Source organism: Tachysurus fulvidraco, chromosome 3, assembly GCF_022655615.1.
Source record: "Tachysurus fulvidraco isolate hzauxx_2018 chromosome 3, HZAU_PFXX_2.0, whole genome shotgun sequence".
Taxonomy (NCBI): domain Eukaryota; kingdom Metazoa; phylum Chordata; class Actinopteri; order Siluriformes; family Bagridae; genus Tachysurus; species Tachysurus fulvidraco.
This window is the reverse complement of record NC_062520.1, coordinates 20857809-20875004: the sequence shown is the minus strand read 5'-3', so window position 1 is coordinate 20875004 and position 17196 is coordinate 20857809. Positions and strand designations below refer to the sequence as shown.

Here is a 17196-nt window from a genome sequence, read left to right as displayed (position 1 = left end):
AAAAATATGTTAGCTTAACAATATTATGTTTGAATCTGTGTGTCTGCATGAATGTGTGCATGCCCAAGAGTAATATGATTTTGTGCGTGAAAGAAAAAATCGCTTCTGATGATTAGCTTGTCATTTATTTCAGGCTGTATTGTTGTTCTATTAACATGCACTACTTATACACAGAATATGAAAGCAGAAGACCAAATATCCCCTTGTGCATAAATTATGTGTATGGATAAAATGTTTAGATTTGAACAGCGCAAAAATGATTCCTGACCTCTAATATTTGTGATATTATTCAGAGATCTAAACTGCTCCTAGATTATTGCCTGTTTTTCTTTCAAAGAAAGAAAGAAAGAAAGAAAGCATAAACTTTCAAGTGAGCTGCACCATTATCTCGAAATGTTTGCTCAGCACCACAACAGCACCACAACTGAAACAGTTGATTCAAGACCATAGACACAACCATATATAAAGCAGTTAGCAGCAAACAATAAAAATGACTGACTTTTTTTTAAGAATAATGAATGAATGAGAATTCTCTCTCTGTCTCACACACTGTCTCACACAAAAACACTGACAGCTGGCAAAATGAAAATACAAACAGACTCATTAGACCTACATGTCCATTTTATACTTAATAAAAAGCAAATGAGTAATAGCAAAGCAATGTTCAACCCCTTTCTTCTAAATGCAGTAATCTATAAAAGATTTCCTGGAAACTGAGTCAATTAGTGTACTAAAGCTCTTACAAACCAAAACGAAACAGCACACAGCAAGCTAAGTGTGCTTCTTAAAGCTTTCAACAAGAAGCAAATAATAAAAACATTACATAAAGAAGCAAATGCCAGACACATCTTAAGCTTATATCAATACTACTACTATTATTACTTCTACTACTACTACTACTACTACTACTACTACTACTACTACTACTACTACCAAACCACCTGGCAAAGAATCTCACATAGTCACGCAATACAAGGTCTATCACCAAGAAAGCCCAGCAGTGCCTCTGCTTTCTGTGATGGCTGACTAAAGCCCATCTCCCACCCCCCATCCTGACCATGTTATACAGATAGACTATTGTAGCATCCTGAGCAGCCGCACCACTGCCTATTTTGGGAATTGTACCATCTCGGACCACAAAGTTTGGAGGGAGTAGAAAGTGAGGACTAAGATGATCATCAGAATTCATCACAGACAAGCCAACAGCAATGTGGATGAACCCACACATTCCTCAAAAACACACTTTTCATCTGCATCTTCCTGCTGACTGATTTTTTTAAATACATTTTTATATATATTATTCTCATACTCTCAAACTCCACCATGCACACCTGCACCGTTTTGCGCACTTCTCCACTAACAAGTGTTCCAGAGTCTGAACAGTCTGATGCTATTTTCACACTCACATTAGCAAATCACTTGCTCACTTGTAGCTTAGGTGCAGTGTGTAGACTGTCTTGATTTCTATTTTGTCACTGTCCAGTTATTTTAGTTTCTGATACGACAAGGCAGTGGCCAGATTGTATAAATAACACTGTAATAGTTATGCACATGACTGTTATCTCTGTATAAAGTGTTATTTTACATTTCAGTTAAACCCAAAAAGACCTTAGCACTTCTTTCAGTTATTAACACCAAATGCGTTGACTTGAGCTTAAATGCAGGTATGCACTTTGAGAGTAGGTATTAGGGTCTGCAGTTTTTATTGCATATCAAGCATTCAAGAACCTTTGATATAAAAACTATTAATTCTTGTAATTCTGTTACTTAAAACACAATTTTTTTATCTTTTGAAGAAAATTCTCATGCCAAACCCAACAGAAACTGAAATGGTCGAAATTTCCAGCTTGGACTGAACGAGCTTGAAGGGGATTCCTTGAACTTGTCTCAACTGATCTGCTAAACAAGAGGAATGAAATTCAGGCATAACTGACACATTTTCTGTCCAGCAGCTCAGTAGAGAATGGTCATGAAGAAACAATTTGCTTATTTAAGCACTAAGAGGAGGGAGCAATCTAAATCATGATATATTAGGGCAGTAACTGTTTCACCACCTGTTTTGTCCAGTATAGGCAGTTCAGCAGATTTGCTCTCATCAGCACATTCCAACTCTAGCAGGGACATATATGCGTAATGTGCATGGCTATTCATGCAAATCATCCCCCTTCTTCACTGTTAATTAGAGCAATGTCTATTGTTCTCCTTTCTGTCTCCATGGTTTTCACAAGTCCAGCTTAATTTTTAACTAAGGCCAGATGGATTGGACATCTGTAAGCATCACGCAGTGGAACGCTTAGCATAGTGCTGTGGCCAGTTTAGTTCAGCATGGGTGCTCCTCCCTTTTAAAACCATGGTGATGGCAGGTACTGAAACTACATAGAAAGAGAGTGTCATCTGCAATGGCATGATTCCCAAGAAAACCAAATCAAGATCAAAATCGTAGAGTCAGAGAGTTATTAGTCCAAGACTTGTGTTGTGCAGTATTGCAATTAAAAGCTAATTCGGTAGAACTTTAAAATGGAGTAAAGTTCCCCACACGATAAGTGGATGAGTATTTATCGTCACTTGAAATTGAAGGTTATATTGTTGATTGTGAGATGTTTAAATTATATGCATGTAAACTATAATTTCACATCTAGACTACTACACTGACAAGCTGTAGCTAAGCCTAAATGAGAATTAAGTGCTCATTACATGCTTCAAGCATGACTGATTGACCTGCTGCCTGAAACACTAATCCTCTGAAAGAATGGAATATAAATCTTTATCATTACTTAAAAGTTAGCTGATTCAGGCACTAAGTGCAAGGAGAAAATCCATTCCTGACATTTTTACTGAGGGAAGTAACTGTTTCGCAACCTACTGTAGTTTCATACAGTAAAGACAGCTCTTTTAACAAATTTCATCTGATTAGCATTTCATCTGAATACATTCAGTGATAAGACCATTTTCTACTATTGTTACAATAGTGTGTACAGTGTAGTGGTGCGTCTTATCAACAAATCTATGAGTCAGCCTACAGAGAGGAGGTGCAACAGCTAACTGCCTGGTGTAGAGTCAACAACCTGTCTATGAACGTTGACAAACTACAGTAAGAGTTGGTTGTTGACTTCAGGAGAGCACAGAGCAACCACTCTCGCCTGAACATCAACAGATAATTTGTAGAGATTACCAAGAGCACCACATTTCTTGGTGTTCATCTGGCAGAGAACTTCACCTGGTCACCAGGTCCATCACCAAGACAGCCCTCTACATTCATCTCTATTTTTTATGACGGCTGAGGCAAGCAAAGCTACCTCCACCAATCCACATACACACACACACACACACACACACACACACACACACACACACACACACACACACACACACACACACACACACACACACACACACACACACACACACACACACACACACACACACAACTGTGGGGATTGCACTGATCTGTTTATTTGCTGTTTTCACACTGTTTTTTGCTATCTTTGCACGTGCTGTTTTGCACATTCAGTCAATTGGTACTTTGCACACCACAACTCAATACATCAACAAATGTCTGCTATTACATAAGTGTACATTAAGTGTAGTTTAAAAAGGAACCTCTTGTTTAGATTCCTATATATTTCCACTATTCAGCACTACTTTTTGTATTTGTCCTGTAGTGTATTGTTTTGTATTGTCTGTTTAGACTGTATTTTGTCTCAAACTGTTTGTACTAGGTTGCATAGAAGCACTTTTTGTGGCTATCACAACATATTTTAAGACCTTATTATTCCATATGAATTCATTCGAAGATAATCAGATGTCTCCATTAATTAGTATAAACCCCATGTAAACATGCACATAAATTTCTTTTGCACTGCTTGTATGTTTTATAGAGTACATCACATTTTGTAAAATAGTGTATAAAATAATGAACTAAATATGTGTTTGTTTCTTTGTTTTTTTTTTCTTTGTTTATTATGGCAGGTTCATTATTTGCCTGTGGTAAATTTCAAGGTGGTAATTCGCTAAACTATAGAATTATTTTAAAATGCATACAGCTGTATTAAATGTAGACCTCTGTCCTCACAGCATAAAGTAAATGTTCATGAAAAAGGAATAAATTTGGCAAATGACAAAGTCTGTTTTCACAGGAAATGCCGATGGATCTGATACAATGTGCTGTACTTCCTTATACGGTGACCTCTCATCATAAAGGTTGAGTGGATATTTTTATATTCTTTTGGGAGCTGAATAAAAGTTACAAAGTCATCATTAAAAATCCTATTGTTTGGTTATAAATCTAATACACCATCTACAGTTCACATATGTGAGCAGTTACATTTACATTTACATTTACATCATTTGGCAGACGCCATTATCCAGAGCGGCTTACAAAAGTGCTTAAGTCTCTATCATTGGACACATTAACTCTGGTTCACTAGGATGACAAGGCTTTTTAAGCTAAGTCCCCTGCAATTGTTAAAAGATTGCTAGCTTAGGCAGTTTTGACTATAGCTAACAAAGTGATAAAAAAAACAAAAGGAGTGAAACAGAAATGGGCTGTGAGGGTAGTTAAGGTTCTGTTTTTAAAGGTTTTTATGCATGACTGTACATTTTTGGAGTTTTGGTACCATCTGGAGCAGGGCAGGGTCTTCTCATGATGGCCTTAAATAGCACCCTCTTCTTATTGTAAATACAGTACTGTATTGAGAAATACTTAATGGTTGGTTTCACTGATGTGCATTATGTTTAAATGTTCAACATTTTGAAAGAATATTTAATGTATAAATTGTAATGTTTAAATATACAAAATGTAAAAAAAAAAAACTTTCATTATATAATTGTGAATAAATGGAAGAGTGATATCATTTAAAGCATTCGAAAGAGTCCACTGATTCAAAACCGAACACCTAATTTTAATTCATTCATTCATTCATTCTCAGCAATATTCACTTATTTATTATTCACATTATATAATCACTTATTTAGTTAAATTATTTATGCATGCCATGATTTTTTCTCACATATCATACTGTTTCACAAGCTGGTCCCAAGCAAATATGACAACTCTAAAACCAATTGAGACCCTTTATAAGCAAACCTTAAAAATATTAGATCAAAAACCTATCAGTCATCACCACTGTAAAATTATTACCAAATACAACTTATTCAATTTTAACAATTTCTTACATTATCAAGATGCCTGTCTCATTTTTTAAATTTTACATGGGCTTGCACCCCCACCACTGCGTGAATTTATAAAACTGAGGAATAACAGTGATATAGCAAACAGGGCAGCTACCAGGGGAGACTGTGTTATACAGTATAGGTGAAGTAAGTTTGGTCAAACAGTCTTTTCAGTACGGGCCTCAAATTATTGGAATTGTCTCCCTACTGAACTCAGAAAGAGCACCAGCTATTCATCATTTAAACTCAAGAAATGGATTAAAAACACTCAAAATTGAAATCATCAATAGTTAACTTATTTTATTTTTGGTACTGCCCATTTTTGTATTGTATTTATTATTATCTATCTAGTGTTTTAATCTGTTTTGTGTTTTTCATGTATTTAATTTTTGTACTATGATACTGTGTTGACCTGCCAAGGGACTGCAGATGAAAAATAGCTCTTCAGCTAATTCTGGCACATTTACATTTTGAGTGTAAACAAAAAATGTTGATTGATGTGCATTGTCCCTTTCAAATAAATAAAGGGGAAAAATAGCAGTCTTCTTTCATTCTCAGCAGGTTTTAATTCCAAGAATTACGAGAATTAATTTCAATAATTCCAGGATTCCACCATTTTATGGACATACATTTGACCGCTTTCTCTGACTGAAAACCTGCTGGTTACTACTGTAGTGACTGTGCTTAAAAATACAGGATGGGGCTACTGTTGTTTTGTTTCTGTTTGTTCTTTGAGTGTGTGGTCTATTGTGCTCTATTTTGTCTCCTCATATAGGCATGACCTTGTGGATCTGGCATCCTTACAGAATATGCTGAGAGGTGTTCTGTGCTACTCGTTCTGTATTACAGAATACAATATTTATAATTATGACAAAAAAAGATAAGGGTATTATTTTTTAATTAAGAAATATAAGTTTCTTTGAAAAGGTCTTTAAAAAAGATTCACAAGACCTTTAGTCTTTTACTGAAGCAGTCTTTAAATACTATGTATTCTTGTAATTAAATACATTTCACTTTTATTTTCATTATAGTTACTGAACAGTTCTTTGTAGTTACTGGATCATGTGCTAATGAATGAATGACAAGGTTCAGTAAACACTTTATTTAGCTTAAGGTTGTGGTGGACCTTAGTGTAACACACAATGACTTGGGTACACCCACATTCACGTCTAGGGGCAATTTAATTTAGTCAATCCACCTACTGCCATTTTTGGAGGAAACTGGAGGTCCCAGCACATAAAAAAAACTGAGATTGCACTCATTAACATAAACAACTGTTACATATACTTAAAGGATATGTGCATTGTTCAATGTTTTCTATGACCATTTGTGCCCATTTTATTTTTTATAAAAGTACAGAAGACTATTACGGATATGATATGACAGATATAGGACTAGGACATAAATATTCTTCTAAAGAAATACGATGGACAAAACAAATAAAAATATTTAGGTAAATATTGGAAGAACAAATACATTTCGGTTTTGTCACATTGATTGACTAAATATGAATCCATCCAGGTACCAGGTTAATAGTTAATATATGTACAACATGCCATTCGCAATGAACTGTGTAGACATTAAGAAGTTAACAAGAGAGTACATCTGCTGCTACAGAAGACAAAAAATTGAGCCACTCACCTCTGCCCTCTTCTTTTATCCTATGCAGATGTTCAGAGTAGTTGATGGGCCCTCTGTCCTCCTCAAACACAAGGTCCTCTGTGGTGATGTTGGCATCATGCAACTCCATGTAAAGCCCCTCAATGGCAAAATAGCACTTACGCTCACCCATTTTGCTGTCTTCAAACATCAATAGGACATGCTGAATCCAGCCAAATTGCTTACACAAATGAAGGCCAAACTCACCCAACTTTTTGTGAGTAGGGCCTGTGTTAGTAATGGAGGTGTAGACCCCGGCACGGAGGAAGAAGCCTATTGCTGGTGCCCCTGCTGTGATCATGGGTAGACCCCAGTGTGTGGTGAAGAGGCCCACAGGAGAGGCTGTGTAGTCGCAGCCTGGGCCAATGAAAGCCCATGGCTCATAAGTGAACTTCAGATCAACAGCCATTAGTGGAGCAACAGACTCAGAGCAAATACCCTCGGCATTCTCACTGTTATTAAAGACATGGCGCAGTCTGTACCCAGGCAGCAGCGAAGAGTCAGCATTGATGAGTGTTATTGCACGCAGTAGGGCAGGTCCGACACGTGGCCAGGCCCATGGGTATGAGGTATTGTTCTTAGGCAGAATAACAGCCAATGTAATGTTTTCCTGATTGTGCATGTGTTTGTTTGGCTTGTGGGGATGAGAGGATCTGGGATAGATAGACACAGAAGGACAGCAAAGCAGAAGCAGCAGCAATGCTGCTACAGAAAGTCTGCCTCCCTCTAACCAGCACAAAAGCCTCATGGTTCCTCACTTAAGAGTCTGAAACACTGTATACACACACACACACACACACACACACACACACACACACACACACACACACACACACACAAACACACACACAAACAGAGAGAGAGCAAGGAGGGGATAATTACTACATCTCAGAAGAATTTCATAAAATATGCTAAAAGTATTTGAATTTGAAAAGTCTTTTTTTATGTTTGAATAGGAGTCTCAATCCTCACTTAACAACTATTTATGGGAAGAAAGTTTTAAATAAGATAAGAATAAATGGAACGTGGAATTTGCTATGTTTTTTGCTTGCTTTATTTAAATTTCCTCTATACATAGACAATTTGATCAAGTGATTAGGTAAACAATAAGAGACACTACATCTGCTATCAGTTAAATCAGGTAAATCATTTAAAACTGTAGATTTTTGAAATATAGAATATTTCTTTTGAATTTTAGTAAGGGTTGTGAAGCAAATCTGGCAACAGTGGTAGTCCAGAAATCCAATCAAAAATCAATGGCTAGAGACTCTTTTCAAACACTTGAGGTGAAAAAATGAGGTGAGAACAGTTACACATCTCTGCACTCCACTTGGATCAAGACAGATGTGTAAACTGAGCCCTTAATAATTATTCATGACAAAAAAGTAAACACAAAATCATTCATTCACAGCTGATCCCAACTCCAGGTTGACTACCTCATTACATATTTATTTACTGTGAAGAATACATTTTTGTGAAGTAACTGGAATATATTTATTTTTATCTATCTATCTATCTATCTATCTATCTATCTATCTATTTATATATATATATATATATATATAAAGAGAGATACATATAGTTTTGCAATGAGTCAGTAATTCATGTAAAATGATTTACATATGTGTTTAAACCCAGTACAGGAACAAATATTCTGTAATTAAGAGTAAAAGAGTTGCTGGACAAGTAAATGTAGAAATTTTCTAAAACAAAAACAACATACCAATGCAAAGAAATCATGGCAAAGGAATAAGTGATCACCAATCAAACCAAACATATATAAGAATCATTAAATAGGAATACTTGGAAATATTCTGAGGTAATGGTGTTGAAGAATGTCCTAAAGCACTTCCCTACATTTTCCATTATCTTAGCCATTTATCCATCAGCCAGTTCAATCGAATTACAGTGTACTCACCACTTACCCACATGGGCAGCTTTGATGAGAATGTAGGCAGCACATTACAGCTTCTTACTAACTTTCAGCTTGCTCTACCGCTGTGTGGGTCCTGTCCAGGGTTAATTTCTTCAGTTTATATTACCCAAAATAAAACAGGTAATCTCCATCTCAGGCTGTTCTCTGTGCAGTAGCTGGGGTGGCTATGACTCTCCACTGCTGCTGTGACTATAGCTGGTAGAAGAGGGAGTGAGTACGAGTGAGAGAGAGCAGGGGGGGGGTGGGTGATCAGATGAATCAGTGAATCACAGTGGGGGAGTGGCTTCATATTTCAGTTGTAAGGAAAATGACCAGACATATAAGAGGGCAAAGAATCAAGCAAATCATCCATAGTGAGGTTTTACCTGTAACATTCATGTACTGTAACCTAGAGCAAAAACAAAAAATGGAGCATTTAATTGTTAACAAAGCACTCTAGTGGTTTGCACAACAAACACCTCCAAAAAGTTTAAGGATATGCATCTAAATTATGACTCTGTATGTTCTGGGTTAAATACTCTCTTATGCTGTCAGCATTCCTGCAGCTCCTGAATTGAAGTAACAGCACTGAAAACTCTTTATCACCTGCAGTAAAGAACTGACAGGCAGAATCTTCAATAAGGCAATATACGTAGTGTTGGTGCTGCAACAAGCTGGAGGATCTTGACTGAACAGCAGGCTGAGCAAGAGACGCCTGAGTAATACTGTAAGACTGTGAGAATGTGTTTGTGTTCACCTAAGTTCACATATCTTTCTTTCTAATGTCCTCTCTCTTTCCACAAGAGGGAGGGAGAGGAAAAGGGAGAGAGGTTGTGAAAGAGAATGATAAATGAGTATTTTCTATGGTTCTGCTCTGTATCATTCACATCGGCTAAACACTGCACGGTACAAAAGAATTCTCATTGCAATTTTTAAAATTTCCCACCCTGATTATGTTTTCTTTACTCCCCTGTGTGTTAGTATGAATTGTGCAGGCCTGTGTTGTGTATTGTGTGTAAGCCTTTAAGAGACATTACACATTTAAACACTTTAATCAAGCTTTCTGCCTGTAAAATGCAAAATATTGTTGTTCATTCACCTGGAAGGTTCCATTCTTCCCATCAACATCCTTCTCTATTCTTCCCCTGCTAGACGCTATGCATGGCATTTACAAATCAATAAAGTAATAACTACTGAACCATAAAACCATGGGAGCAGTTATAATGGAAGGATACTATAGACTCAGTGTCAGATGCCTGCTCTAAATCTCTTTGGATTTTAAACTGGCTTTGACCTGAGCTCATATCTTTCGCATAAGGTACACAAACAACTCGGTAAACATCCTCATTTACTGTAGCTGAACAAGGCTCACTTTTACAAAAGCATAGTTACGATCTTTGGTAGAGAGTGTTTTATGTATTTGGTGTACTCATGCTGTTACATGATCTTTGTGCACAAATAAGCTTATCCTTTCCTCTCCTACATCAATTATAGTATAATAAATTTGTAGGTGCAAAGTAAAAATGGTATTTTGATATTCAATATCTCCCACAACTGCTCTTTTAAATCTCTCTCTTATTTAAAAAAAAATTATTGAAGGGTTTATTTGACTTACCATTGTATTATCTAGTACCTTTTTTTGCAATGTCTATGTACAGCTATATCTTTTTTATTATTTTGCTATATAAGGGGTAAAATAAAACAGAAATTTATACTATGAGTCTATGACTATATATATATATATATATATTTCTATATAGATAGATATAAAACTTCACATTTTATACCAACCATAGCCATAGTAAGGAAAAAAAATAGAAATTATTTATCAAAAATCAAAATCACCCAAAAATCAAAAGTAGGTTGTTCATAATGTGCACTGGATCCGTTCTGTCGACCATGCAGAGAGAGTAGCACAGACTGATGGATAGGGTTACCAAAACAGGATGCAACACAATAGTGCCCACCCCTCCCCTACTCTTTCAATTTGCCTTATCTTCCTCTCTATCCTTACTTTAGTCACTCAGCAGCCAATGTCCTTGTTCAAGAAATTCACAATGATTTCAGTTGAACAAAGTGAAGTCTTGAAAGACCACATAGAGAAAAGGTTACTTGCCAAACATTGGTATTCCTGTTTAACCATTTGTAAACAGCATTTTTTTGTGAATAAAATTATATAAAATTAGTGCTGTTTAGCTATGTTCTCCAACAGGAAAATCCTCCTTAATGGGAGCTCTCTCTCTCTAGAGACCTCTCTGAAGGTCGAAGGGAGGCGAGTTTATTACTACCATAGAGCATTTTTCTAAATCAGGCTTATGTAAGCATGAGCATACATTAACTCGTTTAAAATATTTGATTATTTGATACAAACTATTTGATTTGAAGTATTAAACAGAAATGATTCTTAAATGCAAGACCAAGTGTTTCATTTTTTAATCTATAATACTGTATATAACTGTATATTTGTGTATGAGGTCTCAGACAAAGAAAACTATAAAAAAGAAAATTATACCCTGAACTTGCTAATTAAACTTTGTAATTAAAATCATATCTTCAGTAGCATTCAAGATTTATTTCAGAATTCAGTTTTTGGGTTTTTAGTTTAGACTAAAATGATGGCTGGTACCAAAAGGTTCAGCTTTTGATTCAAGGAGCTAACAGCAAAATCTGACAGTTTAAAATCTTTTTTAAAAAAAAAGGGAAACCAACTGAGAGTCATGTAGTGATTGTTGTTCTTGTAAAATAACCTTGATTGTGGTGCCAGACTGTCACGATGTGACACGGTGAGACAAAGACGAGTGAGGATCCAAATGCAGTTTAGAGGTTTTTACTAAACAAAACACAAACAAACGGGCAGGCAACGCGGAACAAACAGGAAACGGGAACATGGACATGCACACACCAACACCAAAAACGACCAACAACATTGAAGTGAACAGACAGAGTATATATGGAGAACGAGAACCAATCACAAAACAGAGACAGACAAGGACTAAGACAAAACACCTGGGGAAGAGAATGAATGTAATTAGTGTCCATGGTAACAGATAGGTGGGCGGGGTCAACAATTAACATCAGGGAGAGACGGCAGACAGAAACAAGGGGAAAACACAGACAGACACATTACACAGACAGACTTAACACAATAATGTGTCTTTTAAGACTTCATTACTAACCTTTATCATCTGTTGCATTTTTCAATATTCCATGAACTGGTTGAAAGTGTATAAGTGCATTGTATGGTTGGCACAATGGAATAGTGGCTGCTGGCTATCTTTGAGTTCTCTGGTTTCCTCCAGCCACCCAAAATCATGTCAGTGAATTCTGACTCTAAATTGCCCTTAGGTGTAAATAACTCTATGATTGTGTGTCTGCACATGATGCCTTGTGTTGGACTGGCATCCTAACCAGTTTGCAATCCTGCTGCACACAAAGTGTTTATAGCATGGCTTAAAACTATCAGTAAAGGGGCAGTTTTCCATCAAACCAACCCAGCTGATTCCACTTGTTTAATCAGTATGTTTTGTCTCCAATCAAGTGTGACTTCTATTTGACAGGAATGAAAACCTGCAGCCAGACCTATGCGGCTAATGCTGGCTAAATGCTAGATGATTTTATGGCAGATATTGGGCCCAATATGCCCCCTCCAGTGATCATGGGGCTGTGGCCTGATTCAAGACTTGTTGCAACTGATTATTTGTCTAAATAATCAAGTGTGTGGTGTCAATACAATTATTTTAATGCTATTGTTTATTTAATATGAATGATTCAAATTAATGGTTAACAGTCAAAATTACTTCCCCAATCATAAGTAAATTGTGATGAAAGGCCACAATTTGGCCAATTATATCTCACTTTCTGTGGTCAATTCCAGAAAGTTTCCTGTTTTGCTGTTGGAGATAAATAAGAAAATGTTAGATTATCCTTGGAGTGTTTTTTGCAGTTTAGGCATTCTGTTTTCCCCTTGACTATCTGTCAGTCCAGAAAAAAAATTGGTATTATATTGTCATCTTTTTATGACAATTTTAATCAGTTATGGATACTGTTGTATAACATTAATAAAATTTTAAATATTAAAATCCTGTGAAAAATATAGCTTTCTGTTCATCTGTAGAAAATGGCTAATATAACCTTTTATCTTGTGGCACAACCAAACAGTTACACACTTATCATTTTATTTTCAATATACAGTGTTTGTACATCCTGCTCCAGCTTTTACCTTTATCACTAGGGCTTACAATGTGTTTTTGCTCATGAATGAGTTGGCTCTTTCCGTTTTTTTAAATATAGCTCTGAAAGTGCTATACAAACATTGACATAACCAGAATTACGCCATTGACATAACCAGAATTACGTTGTTTCCTAACGATAATCTAAGTAAAAATACAGTGAAAACGTATCCTTGACAGTGCATAATACTTCACAGTGTAACTATTAGGTTTGTTCAATGCATTATTTCAAAAATAAAAAGTGGGGGAAACACAGATACTTGATGGAAGATAGGCACCTGCATTTGTCATTTTTATTTTTTCAAACATATTATGCAGTGTTAATATTTCAGTTTTGCAATGTCCTGCTAGGTTCATGCCATATTTCCACCAAATAAATACAAAAAAATAAAAATAAAAACATAAAAAAGAAATTAGTGGCTACTCTAAGCAGAGTAGAATAGAGTAGAATAGAGAGTACTTTATTTATAGTACATGGAATATCTGGTGTTATAACAGCCACAAGAGCAACAGAAAGGACTCAGCAAGAGCACTACACAAGAGCTGAGTAGACAGGGTGCACATAAAACTCAAAAATATCACAAATATGAATGGATGAATATGCATATGAATATAGCTCTCGTTATATACAGAGTGAAATTGAGGACTCCAGGTTAGCTTATTCAGTTTCTAGTCTACTTCAAGTTCATTACACCCAGGATTACAGATGCACCTTCTCAATCACTGCTGAAGATTTGCTTTGTACGTGTCAGTGAAAATGAAAAATATCAGTCCAACAAAAGAAGATCTAAGAAAGCATATCATACTCTGTAATTACCTGAGATTATTGTTATGGTGAGGCTACATAAATTACAAAAATCAAAAGTCAGCACCTACAGCTTATGTATTTTTCCCCACCCCTGCATAGAGGGCTTCCTCCTCATTCTGAAATAGCATCATAAAATATACTAATAGTTTAAAATTATGCTTAAAGCATAAAATTAATCTAATAGTTTAATAATTTATTTAGAATGTGACTAGATTCACAGAATACTTTGGCAGCTATGCTAGCACAGTAGAAGGAAAATAAAGAAATCAATAATTATTCAGCTGTCCATAACCTTATTTCACCTTCCAGAATGGTGCTGATAATCACATTTGCTGTTACTGGTACTGGCTGTATTTTAGCACTGAAAAGGGAAACAAGCATTAACCTTCTCATTCTGACTGACTATTCTGCTTCCCCCAAACATCTTTAATCATCCGCCCATATGCCAGGAACTGTTTTATTTTTCGTGCTGAAATCATGGTTAACTGAGTGTGATTTAGTGTTTTAAGTAATCCTAATCTTCTAAGAACCCTTATACAACACCACATGGAAATATTCATATCCAGGCGTAAATAAGAAAAAAATAATTCATTTATTGCGAATCAAGAAATGTACTATATTGATTTTTTGTACAACACATTGCAATATCAGGTCATACATACATAAAGTTTCTAGTAATTTAAATCCAATATTACTGTACAATTTCACATACATAACAATTAAACTATTGCAATTGTTTTGAATAATTGCTTTTGAGTTATACAGTTTGGCACAATAGCAGTCTGAACATTTCTTCTTCTTTATGATTTTTAATTTGAACGTTAACTGAAACTTGATCTGCATGATTTATGTAGATGCTGCTGCCACATGATTGACTTTTACTGCATGAAGGTGCATATGTACAGTAAATGTTCTAATCAATAGAAGCGTTGTCCAGTAAATTGTTTAACGCAATTAGTTCAGGCTGTATCATATAGTGTGTCTTATATCATTTTTGAAATGTAAAAGCCTAAGACTGAAGTAAGCACATATTTTCATATGAGAATGAGTCATTCATTGGTTTGCAGTCCAACCAAAATATTGCTTTTAGTACCACCTTATTCATTAGAAGCAGATATAACATGATCTGATTTTACTCAAAAACAAATCAACTGAAAATCACTAAACATGGCTTAAGCCTAAGGTGTGATGTTGATTAAAGAATTTAGCCAATGTTCCTTATGCCTGATATCTTATACAGTATATGTGTTCACAGCAATGGATTTGATCTAGAATGGATCATAAGGTTCTGCACAAACTTGTGGAGTCCTTATCAGCTTGGGTGCACACTGTTATTGTGGGGATATGCCTATACTTAGAAACTTATAAATTAATGTAAATATTTCTAACAAAGTTGAAAATGAAAATTGTTGTATTAAATGAAATATGTATTCAATTAAAAATAAATAGACTTGTTTATCTTGGTACTCTCAGACTTTTGAACTGCACTGTAAAACGATTATGGGGTATGCTGTTATAGAGCAGTTATATGAAAACAATCACAAAGTGCACATACTGAATTTTTTTTTACCACAGCAATGTGGCATAACAATTACAACGTCATTTCAACAATGTTTTTTTTGTTGTTGTTGTTTTAAGCAATGTTGTTATTGCAGTTATAAAATGTAATTCACTCACCGGTCTATCATGTCTCTCATGTCTCTCCTTTTATTGGTTTGCAATGAACTGTCAGAGCTGTGCTGTTACTGAAAATAAATAAATAAATAAATAAATAAATAAATACATACATACATACATACATACATACATACATTATTTAAATGTTCAAAAATCTCTGACAAAGCAGACTTAAGAACTGAACAGGAATACCAACTAAAACATCTACAATACAAAAGGAACAGAAGAAATAAAATAATATGGAAACACTTTATAACTGTTTAGATGATGTTGATGAATCAAGAACCTCATAGAGGATTCATTACATAGTTTAAAGCAGGTCATTTATCTTTGTAATATTATACGTATCATTTGATTTTCAAGAATTTCTCAGAATTGTTTTAGGAACACTATATAAAAATGTGGCTTATCCCCACAGATAATGTTATTGCCTTTTTATGCCCCCTAGTGGCCAAACTCTGTATTACTGTGTTTTATTTTTATATCCAGCATGTTCTCATTTCTTACACACACACACACACACACACACACACACACACACACACACACACACACACACACACACACACACACACACACACACACACACAAACACAAAAGCCAGGAAAGTTTACAAGTGCACAGCACAATATAAAGTCTGAGAATAATTGGATACTGTAAAAAAAGTTCTGTATATATTTTTACTCTATTGTATTTGAGAGGAAGCAGTTACAGAAAATGCAAAATGCATAATGTGTTTATTACAATTATATTTATTACACAATTATTTGGAATTACAAAATTACTTTGTTCCTTATCATGACACTAATACTGTATTTCAGAACAAGTGAAATTTGTTCTTAAAGGGTGGTTACGGTTGCTAAAATACATTTACTTCCAAAACATCAGCAAAAACCCTTTCAAACAGATTAACTTTCTTGAAAATGGACAAGATTTGGGTTAATTAGAAACCCTGAAGAAATAGTAAGAAATCCTTCAGAATGTGAATTAATCTAGCGGTTTGACGTCTCTTTAAAACAGCTCCCTTCAAAGTAAAAATGATTCTCATGGCTAATGATTCTCATGGCAGACCTGCTGCTCAGTATACATGTGAGCAAAGACCTGATTATAGTAATATTATTATTAGTAGTAGTAGTAGTAGTATTGTTGTTTTCATTTTAATCCACCTTCATTGCAAGCCTGCCAATATTGTATATAAAATATTAAAATAAAAGCATTCTGTGTTGCAACTGTACAACTGGGCCAGACCTAATTCACTACCATTATATAAGGTCAACACAATTCTTTTTTTTACCTCACAAAACATAACAGATCAGACTTTTTATCTTACCACAACAATCAGAGTGGAATGACAATGACCCCCCTCCACTCACCAGGGTCCAGTCAGTGATCATCAGGCTGGGCCATGATGAAGGCCTAATGAAGGCCTTCCATATCAAATTGCATTTGAGCACTCTGTGAGCAGACCATCTTCTATAATGTGACAAGCTCAATTACTCTTCTGGTTTGCTGCTGTACTTCACACTCATGGATGATTATAGGGGCAATTATGTAGAGTACACTGCACAACTGACTTTGCAGAACTCATGCTTCAGCTTGCTACACTAAAGTCAAATACACTGAGTCATGTAACAAAATAATAAAATCCTACATCAATTTGTTCTTTTGCAGAAATCCCAGGTCGTAATCACACTATTGGGTCATGTTTCCTCACATAACATGTACTTGTCAGGTGT

General features: G+C 35.4%; 1 protein-coding gene across 3 annotated transcripts in view; it reads right to left on the bottom strand.

Annotated features, from left to right (window-relative positions):
• npr1b (natriuretic peptide receptor 1b) overlaps nt 1-12149 on the bottom strand; it is a 42729-nt gene extending 30580 nt beyond the window's left edge. The window contains exons 1-3 of one of the 3 annotated variants that reach the window (XM_047811372.1): nt 11923-12149; nt 8750-8962; nt 6814-7605 (exon numbers count right to left, since the gene is read on the bottom strand). In XM_047811372.1, the coding sequence (XP_047667328.1) occupies nt 6814-7579 (766 nt within the window). In that variant the 5' untranslated portion in view covers nt 7580-7605; nt 8750-8962; nt 11923-12149. The remainder of the gene's footprint in view (nt 1-6813; nt 7606-8749; nt 8963-11922) is intronic. The other 2 variants (XM_027149158.2, XM_047811371.1) reach the window with 2 other exon arrangements.
• Nucleotides 12150-17196: the final 5047 nt, after the last annotated feature.